Genomic DNA, 12,490 nt, shown 5'->3' with positions numbered 1-12,490 from the left:
TACACAACAGACAAACAAAGATAGACGCCTCTGACACGTTTCGCCATCAGCATTAAGTTTTAACAAGAGAGCATTGATACTGTTACACTATAATACGTCTGTAAATGTAATATGTGTATTCTTCCTTTTCAGTTCTCAACTGAAAAATCCTGTTTACAAGTTTAATACAATACACTGCACCCCATCCTTTACATGATTTAATACACCAAACTAATAATAAAAAGGAAGATGTAAATACCTATACCATAGGTAGCGCAATTGGTTTTTTCAAATATACTTTACAGAACAACAACATTAAGGGACACTAAACCCAAATGTTTTCTTTCATGAATCAGATAGAACATGCAATTTTAAGCAACCTTCTAATTTACTCTTATGATCAATTTTCTTCGTTCTCTTGTTATCTTTATTTGAAAACCAAGAATGCAAGCTTTGGAGCTAGCCCATTTTTGGTTCAGCACCTGAGTTGTGCTTGCTGATTGGTGGCTAAATGTACCCATCATTCAGCAAGCGCTATCCAGGGTACTGAATTAAAAACGGGCCAGCTCCGTAGCTTAAAATTCATGCTTTTTCAAATAAAGATAAGAGAATGAAGAAAAAAATTATAAGAGTAAACAGTAAATTAGTAAGTTGCTTAAAATTGCATGCTCTAGCTGAACCATGAAAGAAAAATAATTTTTCTTATGTGTTTTACAACATTTTCACTAAATAAAGGGACATAATAGTGCAATGATACAATATTCTCTGTGTAACATTATTATTTATTATTGAGAAATGCTTTAATTATCTGTATAACCCCTACAGACATATAAGCACATATATAAAGACTTTTCTGGGTCAATCAGGAGAAACATTTATACTAAACTGCTAATCACGTAATTTAAATGGGTTAAACACAGAGAAGAGAGCATTTGTACAATGATAAAAAAATACCCTAACATATTACAGCATTAATTGTTGCACTATCCCTTTAAGTATTGCTAAATATTATTTTTTATAAATCTGTGCTCTGTTTTTATCTGTGTTTTATATCACATTTGTTGTTGTGTAATTTGTGTTTTTCATCTCTGTTCTGAGGCTGTCACTGAAGTGAATTTATTTACTGTTCCATTTTTTTTACTTCACATTATTGTTTTGTTAGCTAATTATTAGTAATTAGGGACGTGTTACCCAGTTACTAAATCACATGAACATCTCTGAGTAAAAAAGGAAGAGATTTTACCTCACAATTTCTTCAGTTTACCAGAATAAATGCTTTTTGCGCAGTTATTCTGCAGCTTTGAAAAAGCAAGCAGCCAATCAGCATTATCAGTGCTGAGTTAAAACTTTAATTTACTGTAATCTCTCAGGATATCACCATAATCTTGTGGGATTTTAAAGTAAAGTTTGAGGGAAATAAAGTGACTATGCCTGCACATGCCAGACGTACGCTCACTTGCAAGTGCAAGTATAAGCATTGTGATTGGATGCTTAAAATCCCTTTACAATAGGGTATAGGTACTGTGGAAATTTGAGGTAAAATATACTTTACATAGAGATTTAATGTGATATTTCAGCTCTTTAGTTTTGCTGCATCACTTTAAAGTGTCCCTATAGTAAACTATCACCTATTATTAGAGTTTTGCGTTGCGGCTTTTAACCCTGAAAAAATGGCAATTTCAGCGTAAAAGCATTAACGCACTATTGCGAGTCGTGTCGGTATAGCTATATTACAAACATTTCAGCCTGTAACGCAACGTCAATCCCGCACTCAAAAAAATGACGTTTTTGCGTGAGATTTCCATAGTGCCGGTATTACAGGTTGTGCGGTGAGGCTAAAAAAAAATGCTTGCGTTTCAGCCTATACCGACATGATCCATACCGCCATCTGAGAGCAATAGTTATAGATTTTGAGTAATAAAAATGTTTCACAAAACTCATCACTAAAATGTTACAAAGTACACTAACACCTATAAACGACCTATTAACCCCTAAACCGCCGCCCTCCCGCATCACAAACACTATATTAAACCTATTAACCCCTAATCTGCCACCCACTCACATCGAGACTATTCAATAAAGTTATTAACCCCTAATCTGCCTTCACCCACATCGCCAAAACTATATAAATATATTAACCCCTATTTCCCTGCACCCCAACATCGCCGCAACTATAATAAAGTTATTAACCCCTATTCCGCCGCTCCCCAACATCGCCGGAACTAAATAAAGTTATTAACCCCTAAACCTCCGGCCTCCCACATCTCCGCCACTAAATAAACATATTAACCCCTAAACCGCCGGCCCCCCACATCGCAAAACACTAAATTAAACTGTTAACCCCTAAACCTAACAGCCCCTAACTTTAAATTAAAATTACAATATAACTCTATTTAAATGAATAAAAACTTACCTGTGAAATAAATATAAACCTAATTAAACCTAATTAAACTATAAATGAGCATTCAACCTAACATACCTATTCTAATAAAATAAAAAATACTACAAATTACAAATTTTAAAAAACCTAACACTATGAAAAAAAATTAAAAATCAAAATTACAACTAAAAAAACCCCCAAATCCTACGAAAAAATGTAAGAACTCTAAGTTTACTAAAAATAATTAACACTAAAATCACGAAAAATAAAAAACACTAAGATTAATTTTTTTTTATCAAAAATAAAAACAATTACACCTAATCTAATAGCCCTATAAAAATAAAAACAACTAACTAAGAAAACCTAAGCAACCCATTGCCCCTAAAGGGGCATTTGTATGGGCATTGCCCTTAAAAGGGCATTTAGCTCTTTTTCAAAGCCCAAAGCCCTAATTTTAAAAAAAACTCACCCAAAAAAACAAAACAAACCTAACCCTAACCCTAGAAAATCTACCCACAGTTTCTGAAGTCCGGTCATGCATCTCCATCCAGGCGGTAAGGCCTTCATCCAGTCGGCAAGGTCTTCATCCATACCGGGGGCGTCTTCTATCTTCATGCCAGTGGTGCAGAGCAGAGCCATCCTGGAAGCCGAAGACATCCTGCGCGTACCTTGCATTCTTATTGGCTGATTTGATTCTTCAAATTCAAATCAGCCAATAGGATGAGAGCTTCTGAAATTTTATTGGCTGTTCAAATCTGCCAATAGAATGCGAGCTACTGAAATCCTATTGGCTTATTTGAACAGCTAATAGGATTTCAGTAGCTCTCATCCTATTGGTTGTTTTGAACAGCCAATAAGATTTCAGAAGCTCTCATCCTATTGGCTGATTTGAATTTGAAGAATCAAATCAGCCAATAGGAATGCAAGGTACGCCATTTTGAAACAGCTTTCTTGCATTCAACTTCCGTGTAAGGTGGCGAGCGTATGAAGAGGACGCTCCGCGGAGGATGTCTTTGGCTCTCATCCTATTGGCTGATTTGAAGAATCAAATCAGCCAATAGGAATGAAAGGTATGCCATTTTAAAACAGCTACCTTGCATTCAACGTCAGTGTACGGCGGCGACAGTATGAAGAGGACGCTCCGCGCAGGATGTCTTCGGGTTCCAGGATGCTCCGCACGCCGGGATGAAGATAGAAAAATGTCCCCGGGATGGATGAAGACCTCATCGCCTGGATGGAGATGGATGTCCGGACTTCAGAAACAGTGAGTAGATCTTCTGGGGTTAGTGTTAGTTTTTTTTTTGTTTTTTTTAAATTGGGTTGTTGTTTTTTTAAATTAGGGGTCTGGGGTTCGAAAAAGAACTAAACGCCCTTTTAGGGGGAATACCCATACAAATGCCCCATTTAGGGGCAATGGGTGGCTTATTTTTTTTTTAGTGAAAGGTTTTTTATTTTCGGGGGTTGGTTTGGTGGTGGGTTTTACTGTTGGGAGGACTTTGTATTTTTTTTACAGGTAAAAGAGCTGATTTCTTTAGGGTAATGCCCTACAAAAGGCCCTTTTATGGGTATTGGTAGTTTATTGTAGGCTAGACCAGTGTTTTTCAACCAGTGTGCCGTGGCACACTAGTGTGCCGTGAGAGATCCTCAGGTGTGCCACGGCAGACTGACAACAGTGTGACATATTTTTTAAACTTTGCTTGTTTTTTACTCCCAGTGCAGGGGTAGTTTGTAGGAGGCATGGCATAACAGCACAATACATACAGTATGTGTGTGTTTGTGTGTATGTGTATATATATGCTGTATTAGGCTACAATGTGTGATTTTTTTAAAATTTTGGGATGGTGGTGTGCCACAGGATTTTTTAATGTAAAAAAGTGTGCCATGGCAAAAAAAAGGTTAAAAATCACTGGGCTAGACAGTGTTTTTATTTGGGGGGGGGGGGGGGGCTTTTTATTTTTATAGAGCTATTAGATTAAGTGTAATTGTTTTTATTTTTGATAATTTCGTTTATTTTTTGTAATCTTAGTGTTTTTTATTTTTCGTGATCATCGTGTTTATTTTTGGTAAACTTTTGTTTTGTTTTCAGTTGTAATTTAGATTTTTTAAATTTTTTTCATAGTGTTAGGATTTTTAAATTTGTAATTTAGATATTTTAATTGGTAATTTTTTTAAATTTTATTAGAATAGTAAGGTTAGGTTAATTTATAGTTTAATGTTAGGTTTATATTTATTTCACAGGTAAGTTTTTATTTATTTAAATATAGTTATATTGTAATTTTAATTTAAAGTTATGGGGGTGTTAGGTTTATGGGTTAATTGTTTAATTTAGTGTTTTGCGATGTGGTGGGCTGGCGGTTTAGGGGTTAATAGGTTTATTTAGTGGCGGAGATGTGGGAGGCCGGAGGTTTAGAGGTTAATAACTTTATTATTGTGGCGGCGATGTCGTTGGGCGGCGGAATAGGGGTTAATAACTTTTATTAGTGGCAGCGATGTTGGGAGCGGCAGATTAGGGGTTAATAACTTTAATTAGGTGTTGGTGATGTCGAAGGCGGCAGATTAGGGGTGTTTAGACTTGGGGTTTATGTTAGGGTGTTAGGTTTAAACGTAACTTTTTTCCCCCATAGACATCAATGGGGTTGCGTTATGGAAATTTTTCATTCCACGCTTCAGGTGTTAGTTTTTTTTTCCAACACTCTCTCCCCATTGATGTGGGGGAAAGGGTGCACAAGCACATCAAATCAGCCCTTGGCTTTTGTACGGTATGGAGCTCAACGCCACCATATACATATATCGCACGCACAAGGAGGCTTTTTAGTAACTCGTAATGGCAGCGCTATGGAGGGTGAAATAACGAAACTTTTGTTGCGCTCTTTTCGCACCCTATTTAGTGCAAAACTCGTAATCTAAGTTTTAGCTTGGTTTGTGGTTGAAGTGTAATTTGTCATGTTTTCTATATGAACTTTGTTCAATGCCCCATTAATATTTGTGACCGTATGAAATGCATCAATAATCACTTGACATCAGAACGTTTAATCTTGAGTTGTGACAGTGACTTGCATCCTTTTGTTTGTAGGTTAGTAAATGAAAATGAGGTGAAACTGTGGCGAGAACAAGCAGAGAAATTCAGAAAAGGTACGTGAGGTGATATCGTTCCTTATACACGTGTGGGATCACTTGTGTGTGTAGCTGGGGGGACAGATAAAAGGCAGCGTTAGTGAGCTTTTCTATGGTTTTTATTTTTTGAGCTGTAAATACTTGATGGCAGTCAGTATCTCTGTCAGTAACTATTTGGTTTGCTCCTTATGTCTTGTGCTTTCTCTACCATGCACACTGTTAGCTGTGCTCTCTCTGACATGTGCGCTGTTAGCTGTGCTCTCTCTGACATGTGCGCTGTTAGCTGTGCTCTCTCTGTTATGTGTGCTGTTAGCTGTGCCCCCTCTGTTATGTGCGCTGTTAGCTGTGCTCTCTCTGACATGTGCGCTGTTAGCTGTGCTCTCTCTGTTATGTGTGCTGTTAGCTGTGCTCCCTCTGTTATGTGCGCTGTTAGCTGTGCTCTCTCTGTTATGTGTGCTGTTAGCTGTGCCCCCTCTGTTATGTGTGCTGTTAGCTGTGCTCTCTCTGTCATGTGCGCTGTTAGCTGTGCTCTCTCTGACATGTGCGCTGTTAGCTGTGCTCTCTTTGTTTTGTGTGCTGTTAGCTGTGCTCTCTCTGTTATGTGTACTGTTAGCTGTGCTCTCTCTGTTATGTGTGCTGTTAGCTGTGCTCTCTCTGTTATGTGTGCTGTTAGCTGTGCTCTCTCTGACATGTGCGCTGTTAGCTGTGCTCTCTCTGTTATGTGTGCTGTTAGCTGTGCTCTCTCTGTTATGTGCGCTGTTAGCTGTGCTCTCTCTGTTATGTGTGCTGTTAGCTGTGCTATCTCTGTTATGTGCGCTGTTAGCTGTGCTCTCTCTGTTATGTGTGCTGTTAGCTGTGCACTCTCTGACATGTGCGCTGTTAGCTGTGCTCCCTCTGTTATGTGTGCTGTTAGCTGTGCTCTCTCTGTTATGTGTGCTGTTAGCTGTGCTCTCTCTGTTATGTGTGCTGTTAGCTGTGCTTTCTCTGTTATGTGTGCTGTTAGCTGTGCTCTCTCTGTTATGTGTGCTGTTAGATGTGCTCTCTCTGTTATGTGTGCTGTTAGCTGTGCTCTCTCTGTTATGTGTGCTGTTAGCTGTGCTCTCTCTGTTATGTGTGCTGTTAGCTGTGCTCTCTCTGTTATGTGTGCTGTTAGCTGTGCTCTCTCTGTTATGTGTGCTGTTAGCTGTGCTCTCTCTGTTATGTGCGCTGTTAGCTGTGCTCTCTCTGTTATGTGTGCTGTTAGCTGTGCTCTCTCTGACATGTGCGCTGTTAGCTGTGCTCCCTCTGTTATGTGTGCTGTTAGCTGTGCTCTCTCTGTTATGTGTGCTGTTAGCTGTGCTCTGTCTGTTATGTGTGCTGTTAGCTGTGCTCTCTCTGTTATGTGTGCTGTTAGATGTGCTCTCTCTGTTATGTGTGCTGTTAGCTGTGCTCTCTCTGTTATGTGTGCTGTTAGCTGTGCTCTCTCTGTTATGTGCGCTGTTAGCTGTGCTCTCTCTGTTATGTGTGCTGTTAGCTGTGCTATCTCTGTTATGTGTGCTGTTAGCTGTGCTATCTCTGTTATGTGTGCTGTTAGCTGTGCTCTCTCTGTTATGTGCGCTGTTAGCTGTGCTCTCTCTGTTATGTGCGCTGTTAGCTGTGCTCTCTCTGTTATGTGTGCTGTTAGCTGTGCTCTCTGACATGTGCGCTGTTAGCTGTGCTCCCTCTGTTATGTGTGCTATTAGCTGTGCTCTCTCTGTTATGTGTGCTGTTAGCTGTGCTCTCTCTGTTATGTGTGCTGTTAGCTGTGCTCTCTCTGTTATGTGTGCTGTTAGATGTGCTCTCTCTGTTATGTGTGCTGTTAGCTGTGCTCTCTCTGTTATGTGTGCTGTTAGCTGTGCTCTCTCTGTTATGTGTGCTGTTAGCTGTGCTCTTTGTTATGTGTGCTGTTAGCTGTGCTCTCTCTGTTATGTGTGCTGTTAGCTGTGCTCTCTCTGTTATGTGTGCTGTTAGCTGTGCTCTCTCTGTTATGTGTGCTGTTAGCTGTGCCCCCTCTGTTATGTGTGCTGTTAGCTGTGCTCCCTCTATTATGTGTGCTGTTAGCTGTGCTCTCTCTGTTATGTGTGCTGTTAGCTGTGCTCTCTCTGTTATGTGTGCTGTTAGCTGTGCTCTCTCGGTTATGTGTGCTGTTAGCTGTGCTCCCTCTGTTATGTGTGCTGTTAGCTGTGCTCTCTCTGTTATGTGTGCTGTTAGCTGTGCTCTCTCTGTTATGTGTGCTGTTAGCTGTGCTCTCTCTGTTATGTGTGCGGTTAGCTGTGCCCCCTCTGTTATGTGTGCTGTTAGCTGTGCTCCCTCTGTTATGTGTGCTGTTAGCTATGCTCCTTCTGTTATATGTGCTGTTAGCTGTGCTCCCTCTGTTATGTGCGCTGTTAGCTGTGCTCTCTCTGTTATGTGTGCTGTTAGCTGTGCTCTCTCTGTTATGTGTGCTGTTATCTGTGCCCCCTCTGTTATGTGTGCTGTTAGCTGTGCTCCCTCTGTTATGTGCGCTGTTAGCTGTGCTCCCTCTGTTATGTGCGCTGTTAGCTGTGCTCTCTCTGTTATGTGTGCTGTTAGCTGTGCTCCCTCTGTTATGTGTGCTGTTAGCTGTGCTCTCTCTGTTTTGTGTGCTGTTAGCTGTGCTCCCTCTGTTATGTGTGCTGTTAGCTGTGCTCCCTCTGTTATATGTGTTGTTAACTGTGCTCTCTCTGTTATGTGTGCTGTTAGCTCTGCTCTCTCTGTTATGTGTGCTGTTAGCTGTGCCCCCTCTGTTATGTGTGCTGTTAGCTGTGCTCCCTCTGTTATGTGTGCTGTTAGCTGTGCTCTCTCTGTTATGTGTGTTGTTAGCTGTGCTCTCTCTGTTATGTGCGCTGTTAGCTGTGCTCTCTCTGTTATGTGTGCTGTTAGCTGTTCTCCCTCTGTTATGTGTGCTGTTAGCTGTGCTCTCTCTGTTATGTGTGCTGTTAGCTGTGCTCTCTCTGTTATGTGTGCGGTTAGCTGTGCCCCCTCTGTTATGTGTGCTGTTAGCTGTGCTCCCTCTGTTATGTGTGCTGTTAGCTGTGCTCCTTCTGTTATATGTGATGTTAGCTGTGCTCCCTCTGTTATGTGCGCTGTTAGCTGTGCTCTCTCTCTTATGTGTGCTGTTAGCTGTGCTCTCTCTGTTATGTGTGCTGTTATCTGTGCCCCCTCTGTTATGTGTGCTGTTAGCTGTGCTTCCTCTGTTATGTGCGCTGTTAGCTGTGCTCCCTCTGTTATGTGTGCTGTTAGCTGTGCTCTCTCTGTTATGTGTGCTGTTAGCTGTGCTCCCTCTGTTATGTGTGCTGTTAGCTGTGCTCCCTCTGTTATGTGTGCTGTTAACTGTGCTCTCTCTGTTATGTGTGCTGTTAGCTGTGCTCTTTGTTATGTGTGCTGTTAGCTGTGCTCTCTCTGTTATGTGTGCTGTTAGCTGTGCTCTCTCTGTTATGTGTGCTGTTAGCTGTGCTCTCTCTGTTATGTGTGCTGTTAGCTGTGCCCCCTCTGTTATGTGTGCTGTTAGCTGTGCTCCCTCTATTATGTGTGCTGTTAGCTGTGCTCTCTCTGTTATGTGTGCTGTTAGCTGTGCTCTCTCTGTTATGTGTGCTGTTAGCTGTGCTCTCTCGGTTATGTGTGCTGTTAGCTGTGCTCCCTCTGTTATGTGTGCTGTTAGCTGTGCTCTCTCTGTTATGTGTGCTGTTAGCTGTGCTCTCTCTGTTATGTGTGCTGTTAGCTGTGCTCTCTCTGTTATGTGTGCTGTTAGCTGTGCCCCCTCTGTTATGTGTGCTGTTAGCTGTGCTCCCTCTGTTATGTGTGCTGTTAGCTATGCTCCTTCTGTTATATGTGCTGTTAGCTGTGCTCCCTCTGTTATGTGCGCTGTTAGCTGTGCTCTCTCTGTTATGTGTGCTGTTAGCTGTGCTCTCTCTGTTATGTGTGCTGTTATCTGTGCCCCCTCTGTTATGTGTGCTGTTAGCTGTGCTCCCTCTGTTATGTGCGCTGTTAGCTGTGCTCCCTCTGTTATGTGCGCTGTTAGCTGTGCTCTCTCTGTTATGTGTGCTGTTAGCTGTGCTCCCTCTGTTATGTGTGCTGTTAGCTGTGCTCTCTCTGTTTTGTGTGCTGTTAGCTGTGCTCCCTCTGTTATGTGTGCTGTTAGCTGTGCTCCCTCTGTTATATGTGTTGTTAACTGTGCTCTCTCTGTTATGTGTGCTGTTAGCTCTGCTCTCTCTGTTATGTGTGCTGTTAGCTGTGCCCCCTCTGTTATGTGTGCTGTTAGCTGTGCTCCCTCTGTTATGTGTGCTGTTAGCTGTGCTCTCTCTGTTATGTGTGTTGTTAGCTGTGCTCTCTCTGTTATGTGCGCTGTTAGCTGTGCTCTCTCTGTTATGTGTGCTGTTAGCTGTTCTCCCTCTGTTATGTGTGCTGTTAGCTGTGCTCTCTCTGTTATGTGTGCTGTTAGCTGTGCTCTCTCTGTTATGTGTGCGGTTAGCTGTGCCCCCTCTGTTATGTGTGCTGTTAGCTGTGCTCCCTCTGTTATGTGTGCTGTTAGCTGTGCTCCTTCTGTTATATGTGATGTTAGCTGTGCTCCCTCTGTTATGTGCGCTGTTAGCTGTGCTCTCTCTCTTATGTGTGCTGTTAGCTGTGCTCTCTCTGTTATGTGTGCTGTTATCTGTGCCCCCTCTGTTATGTGTGCTGTTAGCTGTGCTTCCTCTGTTATGTGCGCTGTTAGCTGTGCTCCCTCTGTTATGTGTGCTGTTAGCTGTGCTCTCTCTGTTATGTGTGCTGTTAGCTGTGCTCCCTCTGTTATGTGTGCTGTTAGCTGTGCTCCCTCTGTTATGTGTGCTGTTAACTGTGCTCTCTCTGTTATGTGTGCTGTTAGCTGTGCTCTCTCTGTTATGTGTGCTGTTAGCTGTGCCCCCTCTGTTATGTGTGCTGTTAGCTGTGCTCCCTCTGTTATGTGTGCTGTTAGCTGTGCTCTCTCTGTTATGTGTGCTGTTAGCTGTGCTCTCTCTGTTATGTGTGCTGTTAGCTGTGCTCTCTCTGTTATGTGTGCTGTTAGCTGTGCTCCCTCTGTTATGTGTGCTGTTAGCTGTGCTCTCTCTGTTATGTGTGCTGTTAGCTGTGCTCTCTCTGTTATGTGTGCGGTTAGCTGTGCCCCCTCTGTTATGTGTGCTGTTAGCTGTGCTCCCTCTGTTATGTGTGCTGTTAGCTGTGCTCCTTCTGTTATATGTGCTGTTAGCTGTGCTCCCTCTGTTATGTGCGCTGTTAGCTGTGCTCTCTCTGTTATGTGTGCTGTTAGCTGTGCTCTCTCTGTTATGTGTGCTGTTATCTGTGCCCCCTCTGTTATGTGTGCTGTTAGCTGTGCTTCCTCTGTTATGTGCGCTGTTAGTTGTGCTCCCTCTGTTATGTGCGCTGTTAGCTGTGCTCTCTTTGTTATGTGTGCTGTTAGCTGTGCTCCCTCTGTTATGTGTGCTGTTAGCTGTGCTCTCTCTGTTATGTGTGCTGTTAGGTGTGCTCTCTCTGTTATGTGTGCTGTTAGCTGTGCTCCCTCTGTTATGTGTGCTGTTAACTGTGCTCTCTCTGTTATGTGTGCTGTTAGCTGTGCTCCTTCTGTTATGTGCGCTGTTAGCTGTGCTCTCTTTGTTATGTGTGCTGTTAGCTGTGCTCCCTCTGTTATGTGTGCTGTTAGCTGTGCTCTCTCTGTTATGTGTGCTGTTAGGTGTGCTCTCTCTGTTATGTGTGCTGTTAGCTGTGCTCCCTCTGTTATGTGTGCTGTTAACTGTGCTCTCTCTGTTATGTGTGCTGTTAGCTGTGCTCCTTCTGTTATGTGTGCTGTTAGCTGTGCTCCCTCTGTTATGTGTGCTGTTAGCTGTGCTCCTTCTGTTATGTGTGCTGTTAGCTGTGCTCCCTCTGTTATGTGTGCTTTTCACTGTGCCCCTTCTGTTATGTGCGCTGTTAGCTGTGCTCTCTCTTTCATGTGCGCTGTTAGCTGTAATCTCTCTGTTATGTGCGCTGTTAGCTGTGCTCTCTCTGTTATGTGTGCTGTTAGCTGTGCTCCCTCTGTTATGTGTGCTGTTAACTGTGCTCTCTCTGTTATGTGTGCTGTTAGCTGTGCTCCTTCTGTTATGTGTGCTGTTAGCTGTGCTCCCTCTGTTATGTGTGCTGTTAGCTGTGCTCCTTCTGTTATGTGTGCTGTTAGCTGTGCTCCCTCTGTTATGTGTGCTTTTCACTGTGCCCCCTCTGTTATGTGCGCTGTTAGCTGTGCTCTCTCTTTCATGTGCGCTGTTAGCTGTAATCTCTCTGTTATGTGCGCTGTTAGCTGTGCTCTCTCTGTCATGTGCGCTGTTAACTGTGATCCGTCTGTGTGCTGATAGCAATACTCTTTGTATATTTTTTTTTAGGGGGGCTGTCTTGCAATTACACCATCTGTTTAATATAAATACATTCTATTATGTTGCTATATAAAGGGCCAATTACTTTTTGTACAAAAAGGGGGTTTGGTGCAATGTAGTTTCTAGAGACAAATACTATAAGGGAATTGAAGAATGCCTAGATTCTGTATAAAGCTATTTAGAAGATTAATTAAACTTGCACTTCACAAAGAAATATGGGCAGATGTGATAGGATGTCTGTTTTTTATCTGCATCTGAAAATGATGTTTCTATGAAACCAGTTACATTAATTTCTTTCAAGCTCAATAAATTCATTTACCTTCATGTAATAGAGACCTAATGCGGAACAGCAGGCATTTATAACATCCTTCCTGACAATGTTCCAACGTCAAATGCTTCCATATGGGATCATTATGGGCTGCTCTCTACATTAGCAGTGTTATTACGTGATCACCTTGTCAGAAGAAAAAGGCAATGAGACCACATAGAACAGGGTCACCAAAGCCATGTTCTTAGGGCCACACGTAGCCACCCCAAACCCGCAACTCAGCAGAAAACAGTCATCTGTAATTTATCATGCTCTTATTAAAGGCTAGATTACAAGTGG

General features: G+C 42.2%; 1 protein-coding gene across 3 annotated transcripts in view; it reads left to right on the top strand.

Annotated features, from left to right (window-relative positions):
- Positions 1–12,490, top strand: part of DAAM2 (dishevelled associated activator of morphogenesis 2) — a 776,135-nt gene that overhangs the window by 556,723 nt on the left and 206,922 nt on the right. For all 3 annotated transcript variants that reach the window (XM_053712672.1, XM_053712673.1, XM_053712671.1), the window contains exon 12: positions 5,433–5,491. In XM_053712672.1, coding sequence (XP_053568647.1) covers positions 5,433–5,491 — 59 coding nt within the window. The remainder of the gene's footprint in view (positions 1–5,432; positions 5,492–12,490) is intronic.

Source organism: Bombina bombina, chromosome 4, assembly GCF_027579735.1.
Source record: "Bombina bombina isolate aBomBom1 chromosome 4, aBomBom1.pri, whole genome shotgun sequence".
Taxonomy (NCBI): domain Eukaryota; kingdom Metazoa; phylum Chordata; class Amphibia; order Anura; family Bombinatoridae; genus Bombina; species Bombina bombina.
The sequence above is the reverse complement of the archived record's forward strand: the minus strand, read 5'-3'. Positions and strand labels throughout refer to the sequence as shown.